This window comes from Caenorhabditis remanei, chromosome III (genome assembly GCF_010183535.1).
Source record: "Caenorhabditis remanei strain PX506 chromosome III, whole genome shotgun sequence".
Taxonomy (NCBI): domain Eukaryota; kingdom Metazoa; phylum Nematoda; class Chromadorea; order Rhabditida; family Rhabditidae; genus Caenorhabditis; species Caenorhabditis remanei.
The window spans coordinates 120,532-135,271 of record NC_071330.1 but is presented as its reverse complement, the minus strand read 5'-3'; the positions used below and the strand labels follow the sequence as shown (position 1 = coordinate 135,271).

The following is a 14,740-nucleotide window of genomic DNA, read 5'->3' as shown; positions in this document are numbered from 1 at the left end:
GCTCCGTTGCTCCGTTTCTCGAAAAAATCAAAATTTTCTTCATTTCCTCGAGCTCTCAGTTTTTTAAATTTATAATCGAATATGTTTTCGTGCAATGTGTATTTTAATAACACTCTCATAATAATATTAATAATATTGATAATAAAACAGTTTCAAATCAAAATCTATTGTCTATGGGATCTCATCCACTGTTTTGTGACTAGAAAGAGGACTATAAGGACACTGGTTTAGTGTTCAAGAGCTACAAACTCAATTTTTAACGGTTTCGCAACATTTTAATCTTTTTTTTCACTTTTAATTATTTTAAAACGAATGAAATCATAATAAAACGTTTATTCTTTTCTAATATCAAGTGACGCACGAAAAACGAGAATCCAGATCAAGTAGAGACCTGATTCGAATCAAATCACTTAAAATAGATTTAGCTGAAAGAAAACACGTGTTATTGATATGCTCAACTATTATAATCTACAGGATTTTAAGTAAGTACTGACGCACAAAACACGGGGAAAGCCGGATGAAAAAGAATGAGGTTCTTTAAAATATCCAAAGCGTTTTAGACAAGTCTGAGTGTTTATTTAACCATTAAAAAAAGAAAATTTTGACAAAAAAGGGAACCAATAACACTTTACACAAACACCTTATAATACGATACAATTCCTGTGTAAATTTGGCAGGAAATAATTTTTGAATGAAGTTTAGATTAAAAATTTCAAGAAAAATGTTGTAAAAATCCCGTCATGAAAACCAAATACTGCAAGGACACGATAAAAAGTTATTAATGATGTTCCTCGATAACTTCTGGTTGTGGAGTGACAAGAACCCATGATTCGGTGAACTTCAGAGCTGGCTCTGACCACTCTTTAAGCTTGTCGATTCCGTTGGTAGTGATGGAGAGGAACAAGCCGGTCTTGGCAAAGTAGTAGAAGGGGACTCCTGGAAGGGCTGAGAAGTCGAAAAGGGAGACGATGGCGTAGAGAATCCAGTAGAGAAGAATGTTGTCGGATGGCTTTTGTTGTTGACGAAGGATCTGACAGGAGAAAAAGGTTTAGGTGAAAATCAAAACTTTATTTTAATAGTCTCTATTCAATTTGTCTCTTCCTTAGTAAGATAACTTTCAATCGTTAAGTTGGCGTGGCACCTCGTGTGACTAATTTTTTCAAATAATTCAGTTACACAAACATTACTTGAATTTTTTTCAAAAATTTAAATTTCTTTATTTTTGATAATGCTGAAACTCTCGACTCTCATAAATTACCGTAAAACCTCTAATAGAGGTTTCTCAAGCAAGAGCTATTAAACACGGTATATCTTTTTTTTACTTTGAACTCATACACTTGTTGATACTTTTTTTTTAATTTCAAATAATTTGGTCAATTAATTAACCCAGCCATGAACAGGAGATTATATATCGATGCGCAGTTCGACATTTATTATCCCTATTTCACGTGCGTCATGACTTGTTGGAAACTTATCAGATTATAAAATTTAAGTCAATCTCAAACACGTGTTTTCTCCCAGTTCAATCTAGTGACTTGATTCAGATCATTCCTCTATTTGATCTAGATTTGCAGTTCTCGTGCGTCATTACTGATCTGGATACTGGATTAGAACCCGATAATTTCGAATCAAAACGTGTTGTTTTGATTTTATTTTTTACGAATGATGTATCAAATGAATTGAAGTTAAGGTAGAAGGCATGGAAAACTAAATAGAATGGTGGGGGATCAAACCAAGGTCATCAAGTTAATTAGCTTTTTTCTAGATATCGAAGAAAACTGACTCACCTTGAAGCTTTCCTTAACTGGCCAGAAGATGCAGATGACGTGAGAGAACAATGGAAGAAAGTTTCCGAGGAGTACGTAGATCGCGAGCATCAGGATAGACATGGAGACAATCTGCAAATTAGAAAAATTGCTTTAGACATACATTTTCAATGAGAAACTTACTCTTTCTCTCGGAACACCGGAGAACTTCTCGGCTTGGGTGAAGGTTTTCTCCTTCCAGTCCTCCTTGTTCTTCGTCTGCAAATAGTCGTTGATTTTCGACTCGATTGTGGCAACAATCGCAGACATTTTTGGTTGGAGTTGAGTAAGCTGGAAAAAATTTTAATTTTCAGAAAGTAAAAGAAATACTTTTGAGCGCCAAGTAATGGTAAAAGATAAAATTCTATTGTTGGTTGGGCAATTGAAACCAATTTAGAAAATTATAAGATTTGTTTTTTCCAGTTTGAGAAAAAAGTCTTGAACATGTTATTATGTTTGTTAGTCATATCAGTTCGGCCCAGTTCTTACAATTGTGCTCCACCGAAACACCCTTGATGAATATATATTTTTTTCTGAGTCTCTCAACTTCGCACATAATTTTCTACGGTTTTGGTAGAGCGCGGTAGTGAGAAGCCTGTCGTGCTAATAATAGAACTCGATTTCAAGATACGATATACTGCATCTATTACTCAGTTTCCATAAGAACTGTATTAAAACAGGGATAAAAATTGAACATTTCCATTGGAATTTCCAGGAAAGCAAAAAATCGAAACTAAAAATCTACGTTGTCGGTTGTTGGAACACATAAAACTATCGATAAAATCGCGACAAAAAATGAGGGAAGGAAAAGCCAACAGTGTGAGCGACAGGAAGCGATTCGGAATATTCATGAGAACGGGAAAATACAATGGTTTTTTAGAAAGATTGTGCGATTGGATTTTTGCGCTCTTCATTATGGGTCCACATTCAAATTATCTCAGTTGATTATCTAGATCAAAGGTTTTGAAACAATTGAAAACAAACTGTTGCGAAAGAAAAATTTGAAAAAATAAACACAAACTATACTTTTTTATCATCACCATCTCACACTTCAACTACGACCGCCGCGGCCGGTCAGTTTATTATTTTGATGGAAGTGGAGGGGGGAATCGAACTATATGAAAAGAGAGCACATTGTTTGTTTTAGATCAAAAGTATGGGCGTCTATTTTTCAACGTCCTTCTTTAACTGAAGGAAAATACAGAAAGTAAATGATCTCAATGAGGAATAACATCACTGATTGTATCACGAAGTCAATTTTTAATGGATCGTACAGATCAAAAGTAGAACTTCATTTTTGTAGTTGACAACTTTTTTGTACGGACACTCCCTAGCAAGTTACGTATCGTCAAAGTAATATCTCTATCAAGTCGACCAATTTCAGTGCGAATTTTGAGATGTCGTCTTAAAATAACCATAACTCTTTAGGGAGTGTCCGTACAGAAGAATTGTCAACTACAAAAATGAAGCTCTTCCTTTGTTCTGTACGATCCATTAAAAATTTACTTAGTATGACACTCAGTAATATCGTAACACATTCTCAAAGATTGGCATTTTCAGCTGAATACGCCACATGTTGTTATAGAAAATCCCGCTATAATTTGAAAATCTGGAAATGTTTATAGCAATTGGTGGTAAATAGAGCAGTACTGTCATTGAAATGGAAGAAATACTACTTTAGTGGAGGAAAATGTAAACGTGGACTTGGGTATTTCGTAAGTCTGTCACATTTCGATAATTCGACGAATAGTACAAAAAATTGAGAACACCTTAGATACAAGATTCCATAGCTGTTGGCTAATTAGCCTACACATAGCCTCCTTTATTCTTAACGGTGAAGGGCGAGTCAATACAGACCCAGGGCCTCCAGTGGAGGCCCTCTCAATGCACTGCGCACAGTACTTCGAGAGAGCCTATGCAGGAGGCCGTGCAGACCGTTCTACGAATGGGCTGGTGAGACCTAAGCGATAGAAAAAGGTAATTCGTATGGAAGGGAGAGAAAAGAAGAAATCCAGAAATTGGCCTTCTACAGGCCGGTAGCAAGAAATGTTCAATATAAGAAATTTGCATCACAAACGTGTCTATCAATTGAACAAACAGGACCCAATAACATTAAAAACTAAAGATTTACAGTCATTTAAGCTTTTTATTTTCCGAGGACCAATTGATTCAAAGATACATTCAAGGTATCTGAGAGTAAATTGGTTTCGAAAACTCAACGAACATGGAAAATTACGTTCTCAAAACTAACGGTAATTTTTAATCTGGTTTTGTCATTATACAGGAAAATCAAGAACAGTAAAAGGTTTTGTTCTGATTCAAAGCGCAGTCCTCAAAAAATGTGAAAAAGAATGACAACCTTCGGAGACGAATACACAACGACTCTCCCAAGCAACGTTGCCCAATGAGACTGCGAGAGCAGATGCGCATTCTTACATCATCTACCTGAACCGTTCTACGCTTCTCTGTACTCTCTCGTTTCGTCACGGCCTTTCCCTGACTGCTGCTCGCTTGCCAACCGTTATGGGGTCAGATGGCCCGTTATTTGAATTAGATAGGAGGAGAGAGTGGGAAAATAGGGGCAAAGAGGTGCTTTGTGCGGATCGATATAAGTACTAATTGATGATTCGAGAAGATTGTTTTTTAAGGAAAACTCATGGGCTACTTATCGATACTTACTCGGCTTTTGGGATGAGAAGACTCAGATACAGTTTTCAGGTGAAAATGTGCAACTTCACAATTAATTGCACGAATCCTTTCAATAGGCGCCTCTTTTCTTCCTATCCGCTCCACGTTGCTTGTGATCCGACTTGTGACGTTCCTTCATCTGTCGGTCACGTCTACCGGTGTATCCTTCTGAAGACATCATTGTCGAAGCTCCAGAAGTCGTCGTTTCACCACATATACCGCCTCCTCGACCACGTCCACCACGGTGTCCTCCAGATGACACTCCTCTACTTTGATTTCCACTCTTCGGTTGTCCTGGAAGTCCCGGTAACTGAATTCTAATCGGCTCGTCATCTTCGGATGATGTTTCCAGTTCTTGCCTGAAAAATATAGAAGTTAACGCGTCAACAGCACGCCATCATCACTATTCGGTGTCTCATATCGATATTTTTCACTGATTTTCAGCGAATTCAACGCCGAATACTTTTTCGAAGTGGCCATCGGAACGAGATTCTCTTTGGAGAGAAGAGTGGCTTCCTAATCGTAGGAGAAATGGCGGAGAGTGAGCTAGAAATGATGTATTCTATGAAATCTTCACGCGCCAAACGACACGCCAGCATTTACATGAATTATTTCCTCGAAAAGTTGGCTTTGAGAAAAATGGGCGGAGACTAAGTTTCTGAAGGCGTGGCTTAGGTATTTTATATAAATTTAACGGAATGGTAAGAGACACCACCCTTTGATTCCAAATCGACTGGATAAGGCCATGGTAAGCTTTAATATTTTTTGCTTCGTTAACTGTTACGGCCGCTTCGGGAATAGGCGAAAATCGAAAATTCGGGGATAGGCAAAAGCTTAAATAATTTTCTAGACTGCATTAGTGAAGACCTGAATTTCGTTCGTATCCAGTATAGCAACCGATACCATTCGTAGCCAATAAAAAGTTATGTACATGTACAAAAAATCGGCACCCAATTTCCTATGAAAAAGAAGTTATCTTTCGGAATAGGCAAAGTTTTGAAAATTTTGACCAAGTGCAGTTGTGAAGATTCCGTTTTTATGGTATCTGGTTGTGTTAGAGACGCCGATTTGGAATCAAAGGGTGGTGTCTCTTACCATTACGGTACGGTTCTAAGTTTTATGATCCCAAATCTCTTCATTTGATACGCCCCGTTTAAACCACTATTTGAAAATTCCCGTTCAGTTCTAATTGCGCGCAGTGCATCAAAGGTTTTATTAAAACGTAGATTCTTTAACAAAATATTTTATTGAATTATTCCATAAATATTGAATCCATAAACAAAAAGCATTAATACAAGAAAATAGGGATTTAAGTTCAAGTAGGGAGTAAAATTGATCGATCACGGAAACGTAGATGCACGAAGCATCTCATATTTTGCAAGTGCGGCTTGATCGACCAAAATTTTCGTTGCATCAAAATCGATTAGGTGCAGTCCCGTCATGGTTTTCACTCGAGACGCGCCGACATACATTTGAGAATTCGCAAAGATGGAGCTGCAAAAAACCAATTATGTGTAAATAATGTAATTTCGAGAGGGTACCTTGTTTTCATAATGACATTGTCCAAAGTGAGACCTTGCGCTTTATGGATGGTGACTGCTGCAGCTGGTTCCAAAGGGAATTGTGTTCGACTTTTCATTCTCCGTCGATTGTCCGTGTACATTACAGTCACTCGGGTGACCCAAATAATTTCATCGGGTAATCGGTCAAATCTGAAAATTGCCTATAACCATCATAAGGGGTAAGTTGATACCTACCTACCTCCGAGTTTTTGAACTTGTCCGGCATGTATGGATCCTTTTTGCTTTGTTCCAGATGATATCTCGCTGCATCTTCAATGACCTCTGAATTTCCTGTACATGATATGACTCTTGATGCCAACTGAGAAACGTCTTCTGGCAGGAGTTCTCCAACGCGCATTCTACCTGAAAAAAATAAATGTTGAATAGAATATAAGGAGTTTTCAAATAATGTGTAAATAATGCAATTTCAAAGGGTACCTTGTTTTCATTATTACATTATCCAGTGTCAGACCTTGAGCATTATAGATAGTAACCGCGGCAGCTGGTTCCAAAGGAAACTGGGTGCGGCTTCTCATTCTTCGTCGATTGTCAGTATACATGACAGTTACTCGGCTAATCCAAATAACTTCATCAGGTAATCGATCAAATCTGAAAGTTGCCTATCACCATCATAAGGGGTAATTTGATACTTACCTGACTCCAAGTTTTTGAACTTGTCCGGTCACCACATCGATTTCTTCAAGAACTCCGGTGAGTCCATTAACAAGTCCTTTCACTTGGTCAATTGCTCGTCTTAGAAGGACACGACAATTCAACGTGAACTTTAACTCTGAACAAAATCCTCCGGCCGTAGAATCCATGTCAAGGCGGTCAGAACTGGAGCTGGTGAGTGGGAGGTTTGAGTGAAGAGTTGAGTATTCTGAAAAACTGTAAACTTATAAATCTATGAGATTTGAAGTCACAAACTCACGTTTTTGTTGCCAGGGACGAGCCTTGAGGAAACGGAAGATCCCGAGACGTTTTCAGTTGCAGACAGTGATATGACTTCTGTTCCCATCAGAGCAATCACACGATCGGTGAACTTATCCACTTCAGTGACTCGTGGAAGCACAGTCATAATATATCGATCCGTTTTGCTTAGTTTCAGGTGATATCGTGCGGCAGTTTCTATAACATCCGAACTTCCTGTGCATGATATTACGCTGGACGCCAACTGAAATTCGATAATCGATAATGTCGTTGTATGAGTCACTCGACGATTTCTTAAGGTCATCCATGAAACTCAAAAAGGTCTCAAAATACGTTGGTTTTCCATGGGCAAGCAGTATCTCTGATTCTTTCCTCCAGAGAATGAAAAGGAGGCACATCCTCCTGTAGAAATCTTCACACTGACAAGCATCTGATTCATCATATCGAGGGATGAAGAACCGGGCCAGCTATAAAATAAATAATATTTTCCCATTTTCCCCTTTCTATAAGTTACCGTACCCTAGGTTTCACCAAATGGAGTAGTGACCGGATTCCAGGCACTTGGTTTCATGTTTGGCTCACCAGGTCTTTCTGAATATATAGAAATTCATTTGATTTTTCTATTTTTCCAACCTACCTCTCCCAACTTTATAATTGACTGCTATATTGTACAGACTGAAGTTTTCCAACTCTGCTGATCGATTCGGGTAATAGAAGTCAAGGAAATTCGGCAGAAAAGGATGGTTTGGGTCCTTGGACTTCGGATCTACCATTCGTGGCCGATTTTCCCAAGAATCCTAAATCATCCCTTTTACATAGGTTTACTCAAGACTGCACCCTACCGTCGGAATCCAAACGTCTGCTTGATCAAACATAAATGCGGGGTGACCCAATAGGTTGTCGATCATTTCCAGTGCTCCGACTTCCCGCGAATTTAACTCATCTATTCCACTTGCATGAATAGCAGCACTTCTAGTCATTTGTCTTCCCTCCTTATCGATGGCTTCTGCTTTCTTGGCAATTTCGCCTTTTGTGGCATATGCCGTGATGTAATTAATAACGTCTTTATTTGCTCCAACAAACTGCACATCCACGTTACCACGCCATGCTAACAGTAACGCCGGATTGTAGTCATTCACCATTGTCTCATTAGGACCTCTTGCTAATTCGTACATTTTTCCAGCCTTTCCATCCCCAATGTCTTCATTGATGTGGACTGCGGTCTTAGATCGAACTGTTCGTGGAAAGTGAAACCGGCAAGTCGTGTACAACTTTCCCCGATACTTTTTCAGCCGTTTACACGTCGCTGAGTGCTGGGGGAAGTGCATTTGACACGTTTGTACTAGGTGCCTCAATTCTGATTCAGAGTCCTCCGGCAGTCTGCAAGTGAGATGACGGTCGAGGTACTTCCGGATTTCCTCAGGGTTGCTGAGATCTTGAGGTCTCTCCTTGCACCAAAACAAACAATGCACGTGCTGAGTACCTCTGTGTTGGTACTCAGTTCGAATGTAGTAGTGTTCGACTGTTCCCAACGGCCCATTCTCAGCCAAAATGACGTTCTTCAAGACGCTTTTGACTCTTTTCTGCCAATATCTGCTGAAAACCGCTGGATCCTTCTCGATGAGCTCTCGGATATTATCCTTAGTGGCGGGTGTACCTAGCAGTTCAGTATAGTGCTGATGCAGGTCAGTCCACTCTCTCTCATTAGGATTGAGTGTGACGAACCACGTTGGTGGTCCGTGAATTGCACAGTAGAATTTCAATCTATTCTTTACCACGTTCCAGTACCCTTTGAATCCAGCAACTTTTTGGAAAACAGCAGTAAGCCCCTTGATAACGTCAGGGTCGGTAATATCAAACTTCTCGCTATTCTTCTTCTGTCGAGATTGGATGCCCTGACACGAAGCTATAACTTTTTGCATTTTCAGAGCATAATGATAGGCCAGAAGTTGCATATTTGTACCTAATGTTCGAACTTTGTTGAGTATGACGGATCTAATATATTGGGACGGATTCAATTTATGCTCTCTGGCTGAAAACATTCCTCCCGTTCCTCTTGGAAACAATTGAGCAAACGCCCAAATGTCTGCTTTCGGATCATCTTTAGTGAATGGTGCATAAGGCAATTTTCTTAATTGAAACTGTTTGAGGGGAGTCAACGATCCCGACACAGGTTGGTTAACCGGTTGAGTCGGCTGCACTATCGGGTCTTCTTCAAACAGATTACCTCCTTGAGCTGACAATCGACGGATTAAATTGTCTGCATTGGATTTTACATAAAGGATTTTCAAAGATAATGTCCCGTCCGAATTGAAAATTGAAGTCTGGGTTCAGCGAAATATTGGCATATTCGGGATTATTGCGTTTCAGCCATTTCAAAGCGTCTAAAGTAAGACCCTATCCATACAAACGAGATATTTCTTCTCCCAATTTGTCGATACCGGAATTTTCATATGAGCAGGTAACGGGAGCGAAGATAAAACGGTGTTGATTGTTCCCTCAATATTTGTTGGGACCACAACCATCGCGCCACTACATGCTTTCATTCCAATGGGTCGGTTTCCGACATCTCTCAGACAAACAACTGATTGTAACACTCTCGCTCGTTGAATTATGCAGTTCAGCTTTTTCAGCTCTGGAGGGACAGGATGAATTTTGAAGCCGTTTTTTTCAGCCAACGGCGGAAGTCTGTTTTCATTTATATTGCGAACACAAACACGGCACACGTTCAATCTCCGGTGACGACAAGAGAGACAAAGGTTGTCTTGAGTACAACCGGGACAACAATTAATCAGCGCAAACGCTATATCCTCTTTCCCAACCATCATCTTATCATAATCATGCAGAACTTGAGGTTGTTTGTGATGTTCGAACTGAGTGCAAATACCGAATTCTTCCCAAATTGAGTCTTTCACAGTTTGTGGAATCTCCAGACCATTTATCAAGGCTTCGGTGCATAACCCACTAGTATGTCTCCCGAGAACGCCGAGAACCCGGGAAAGCCTATCAATGGACGACAACCGAGTCCGAATAGAGCGCAACCCTTGGAAACAATCGGAAAATTTCACAATCTTATCCATCACCTCCCGGCTCAATTTCCCATTACTTTGACTAACGTAGTCACAGAGAGCTTTGTGGATGCGCGAAGCAGTACTGGAAATATACTAGATATGCGTGGGTTCCTCTCAAAAAATGAACTAACGTATCGTCGAATACCTCACACTCCTTATCGCAATATCGTGCAAATGTGTTATGAGCGAAAACATGTCTTTTTAATTCATCAAATCCAGTCTCCCTGGAACTCATTGACAGAAGCTGAACGTATTCATCATCATTGCAATTCTGTATGTCATCGCCTTGATGTTCAACAGACGGTGCATCTAAATAAAAATTTCTGTCAAGATTAATAGGTACAATTTTTTACCTTTGATAAATGCTCTGAAAATTGCGGGGAATAATTGCACAATCGGGTGCACCAGATTGCTACTGCTCACTCCACTGTCTGTCTTATCTTGCAAATGAAAACGAAATCGACAAAGTTGCCGTCTTTGATGAGCTTCGTTAGTAATACCCGGTGGTCGCATAACCTGATCACTTAATTGTCTCTTGATTTGAGATTTTTCTTTGGTGATGAGTGCTTCGACAACTTGAACCGCCCTACTCAACATCTTATCGTTGGAGGATAACAACTAAACAAATACTGGTATCAAAGGAAGCATTTCATGTTAACTTACTGTCTTGTTTCCGAATCTTTGCGCCACTCTGGCTTTTCTTTTTCCGTGGTTTTTCTCGGCTTCAGTGCATTTTTTCTTCTTCGGACTGGGTGCACGTGATCCTCCGTTTTGCGTTAAAACTCTGAAAATGTGTTTCGTCTACATCACCCAAATTGTAGCATTCTAGCTTTAACCCTAAGATAGCTCTGAGTAAAATATCTCCACTACACGGAGTCGAACCCCTGACCCTCGAAACCCAAAAAAAAGTACAAGGGAAAAAAGCAAAAAAGATTTGCCACCCTTGGGAATCGAACCCCTGACCCTACGATCCTCGGGCGACACGTGTCGGAGTACTCCTCACAGGTGAACTTATGGGGCTGGGTACAACTTATCATGCGAATAATTAATGATTTATTCGTAAGTGAGGTATAATCACAAATAATTCGTGAATTATACTCATTTCGCGAAAAGTTCATGTATAATAGGTGAGTCGCGAACTGATTTTCGCCACTCTTCTTTAGTTCATCTATTGTAGATAAGCCATTCGCGACTTTCCAAAAAATTCACCTGTGCTAACCACTAGACTACACACGCAGTTGAAAAGGGGGAGGTCGAGGGCCAAGATATGCGCGTTGTTCGAAAACAAGGAATTTCGGAAAGTCCAGAAAACGGGCAACATAGTCCCTTAGTATGCACCATATCCCAAATTTTTTCGGCATATGCCACCTAGCTCAGATGATTGTAAAACTTATTTTACGTCTCTGCTCAATTTTATTTGACAAGTTTCAGGATTAATTTTCTAGAAAAGTGAACATCAAGTATTTCAATCAAGTTTCAACCACTTCGATCCTAAATGAGCTAACTCAGTGAGACAAAAACTCACCGCTTATTTGGCGGAATAGCTGGAATTCAGATACCGGTGACAGCACAGTTCATGAGCAACCACAATAGGAGACGGCGTCTCGTAAAAAGTGTCGAAACCCACATTTTCGAGAAGGTAAAATTTAATTTTTTCCAGAAATAATTGTTTTCGTTGGTCCACGTGGCGTTTTTTTGAATGAATTACTTCCACTTTAAAGTTCACGCGTTAAATATTTTCACTTTTAACGCCACCAAAACAATTGCGAACACCGCGCATATCTTGCCCCTCAACATTCCCTCTTTATGGTGCTCGAGTAGCGTAGTGGTTAATATATATCTATAGTTCCAGCAAAGGATCGCAGGGTCAGTGGTTCGAATCCCACCAGTGCCAAACCGGTTTTGCATTTTTCCCTTGTACATTTTTATGGTTTCGAGGGTCAATGGATCGCATCAGGTTATTCGCGCTATTTATTGGAACCCCATTTCTTTTTGGAAAAATCTGGAAAAATAGAAGTATCTATAAAAACGAGAATAATCATTAATTTGTTTATTTGAGATCAGTCAAGTACAAAGAACCATGCAAATCACACTTATCAACGATAATACAACAAGTAGATGGAACCTCAGAGTAGATGGAGCCTGTAGATGGAGTCTCAAATCTGCTGATAGATGGCGAAGTACCAACGAGCCGTAGATGGCAGTGGTTCTGCATTGGCTCTCCAGTCAACTACAACCATTCCTCCTTGTTTGGATACAACCACTAGAATGAATGAATTATTGTTAATTTTTCTGGTTTACAATAGATTGACTCGTTCTCTAGTGATGATTTCAGTCGATTTCTAGTATACTCTCGAGGAGCGAAGCGTGTAAGCAATGGGATAACGAATTTGAATGGTGAAGAATACACTGGAGACGTCGTTGTCTGAAAATCTGAAACTCTGAAAACAAAAACAATTTTCTACTTCGCGGCTTCATTCAAAAACACTATCCGTCACCACTTTTTTTCATTAGTTGATAGTGTAGTTTTTGAATACATTCTTCATTTAAAATCTTATCAGAAACACCCTGGAAAAAAAACCCAACAAAAGAACATAATTATCACAATTAATTGCACTACTCTTCTCAATAGGCGCCTCTTTTCTTCCTATCCGCTCCACGTTGTTTGTGATCCGACTTGTGACGTTCCTTCATCTGTCGATCACGTCCACCGGTGTATCCTTCTGATGACGTCATTGTCGAAGCTCCAGAAGTCGTCGTTCCTCCACGAAGAGATTCTGCAAAAAGAAAAATGTTTGTGTTTAAAATTTATGCTTTGATTTCCTAAATAATGATCCTTTTTATTAGGAAACATTCAATAATTTCCCATTTTCGTCTCATTCTTCTTCCATACTTGTCAAGGCGCGTATCTCTATTCAAAATGAATTTTATCAGCTGAAAAATATACCAAAATGCAGATCTCGGCGAGCTCTATATCCGTGATATACTACGAGTCAGATGGTTATTCGTTAATGTGTTGAGGGCCGAGCTAGAATGGGTTTTTCGGCCGTTTTCGCGTTTTTGGCACTTTATCTCGGCACAATTTTTCACGAATTTTATCGAAATTTTTCGAAATTTTTATAAAAAACACGCCAGCCACTTACATGAATGATTTCCGACGAGAAATGTGGTAATATCTCTCGTATCGACTCGATTTGCGCCCTAACCAATTCGTCTAACGGTGTTCCGAGATTCTCTAAATATCCCGATCGACGAAGACGTTCAACCGTCTCCACTTCAAGACGTCTTCTGGAATCATCGATTGATTTTGAGATTTTCGGAGAAAACGAGTTGAGTAGATCACAGTGACCGAGTTCTGCAGCGTATCCAACGAATCTGAAAATGAAGGAAATGGTTTTAATTTCAGTTGAATTTGATAACTTTACCTCGACGGTTTTTCCAATTCCTGTCTGACTCGTTCTCTAACTTTATACTTTGTTTCCGGTGCCATCTCAATGAATACTTCCAGCATTGACTGAAGTGCGAATCGACGAGCTAAGAACACTTTTCTGGAAAAAGTTAAATTGTTTTCAAAATTCTCTCTTTTTCGGAATCACTGACATCCGGACACCTAGAGACACATCCTACCTCAATGGAAATCCATCCAGTGCCATCGCCACGTCAAAACACGTCGGATAATCGTATGCAATCGTTACTTTTTCGAAAATCTCCGGAATTCGAGTCATCCAAATTTTCGAAACTTTCAAATTTTGCGAATCGAAAAACGTGGTGATTTTCTGAACATTTTTAACGGCAGCTCCAATTGCGACGAGTACTTCAACACAGAGATTCGCGTATTTCGAACGAGTTGAGTCATCAAGTGAAGTTTCGAATTGTGGTTTTCCGTAGTTCAGGAGACGATCGAATTTCTGGAAAAACCGAATAAAGATCTTGATCTCAAGACATCTGGACACACAGCCAACCGATATTATCTGTTGCGTTACAATGAAAATCGGTTTTGTTTCCGATAGATAATTATGGATAATCTTTTTTGTTATCTTTAAGTATGCTGGGATAATCTAGTCAAGCATGCTTATCTCAATAAGCACTTTCAGCTGATAAATCGGATTGGGGAAAATCAGTCAGTTATCATACCAGGATATAGCTGAATTATCCGCGCTTACATGCAGTTAAAAAGGAATAAGAATTCTCATTACTACGTAGCAGATAATACAATTTTTGAGAACATAACGGAACTTGGAAATGCGATGAGTGGGGAAAAACATATTTGCAAAAAAAAAATATATATATATTCAGATTTTTGTTTAAAAAATCTCAAATCGGCTTTCCAAGAAGAAATCTATCTGTCTTTCGAGTTGCTGAGCATTCTTAAGTACTATTTTCCCTTGGTTATTATTTCGAGTAGTTTTATTGAGAAAGAAGCAAAGAAAGTAAGGAAAAAGATGCAAAATAAAATGCGAATAAAAAGAAAATACGGTGCAAGCGCGCTCCATTGACAACACTTTTAGTGGGAAATTGAAATATAGTTTTTAATTTTTCTTTGCGTTGTTCGTTGTTTTTCTTATTATTTTGAACATATTTAAAGTGATTTCCTTTTAAATAAATATAGAAAATACGAATAATGAAAAGATTTTCAACAAGAATGGGACTCGATTCATTCTGTGAGAAAATAGTGAGGCTGAAG

The 14,740-nt window shown here is 39.2% G+C and overlaps 5 protein-coding genes across 5 annotated transcripts; all 5 read right to left on the bottom strand.

The window, feature by feature from the left end:
• Nucleotides 1-778: 778 nt before the first annotated feature.
• GCK72_008184 (uncharacterized protein) lies at nt 779-2,075 on the bottom strand (the record flags this gene model as incomplete). The annotated part of the gene is made up of 3 exons (XM_003102077.2): nt 779-1,030; nt 1,788-1,898; nt 1,950-2,075. The coding sequence occupies 3 exons, from the start codon at nt 2,073-2,075 to the stop codon at nt 779-781; spliced, it is 489 nt and encodes a 162-aa protein (XP_003102125.2).
• A 2,488-nt stretch (nt 2,076-4,563) lies between these two features.
• Nucleotides 4,564-4,973, bottom strand: GCK72_008183 (uncharacterized protein; the record flags this gene model as incomplete). The annotated part of the gene is made up of 2 exons (XM_053726688.1): nt 4,564-4,852; nt 4,957-4,973. The coding sequence occupies 2 exons, from the start codon at nt 4,971-4,973 to the stop codon at nt 4,564-4,566; spliced, it is 306 nt and encodes a 101-aa protein (XP_053586265.1).
• An 860-nt stretch (nt 4,974-5,833) lies between these two features.
• GCK72_008182 (uncharacterized protein) lies at nt 5,834-7,289 on the bottom strand (the record flags this gene model as incomplete). The annotated part of the gene is made up of 6 exons (XM_053726687.1): nt 5,834-5,987; nt 6,035-6,205; nt 6,255-6,418; nt 6,511-6,664; nt 6,710-6,935; nt 6,983-7,289. 6 exons carry the CDS (start codon nt 7,287-7,289, stop codon nt 5,834-5,836), a joined length of 1,176 nt encoding a protein of 391 aa, XP_053586264.1.
• A 5,392-nt stretch (nt 7,290-12,681) lies between these two features.
• GCK72_008181 (uncharacterized protein) lies at nt 12,682-13,567 on the bottom strand (the record flags this gene model as incomplete). Its single annotated transcript, XM_053726686.1, has 3 exons — nt 12,682-12,833; nt 13,196-13,431; nt 13,482-13,567. 3 exons carry the CDS (start codon nt 13,565-13,567, stop codon nt 12,682-12,684), a joined length of 474 nt encoding a protein of 157 aa, XP_053586263.1.
• Nucleotides 13,568-13,679: 112 nt separating this feature from the next.
• GCK72_008180 (uncharacterized protein) lies at nt 13,680-14,321 on the bottom strand (the record flags this gene model as incomplete). Its single annotated transcript, XM_053726685.1, has 2 exons — nt 13,680-13,964; nt 14,256-14,321. The coding sequence occupies 2 exons, from the start codon at nt 14,319-14,321 to the stop codon at nt 13,680-13,682; spliced, it is 351 nt and encodes a 116-aa protein (XP_053586262.1).
• Between the last annotated feature and the right edge of the window lie 419 nt (nt 14,322-14,740).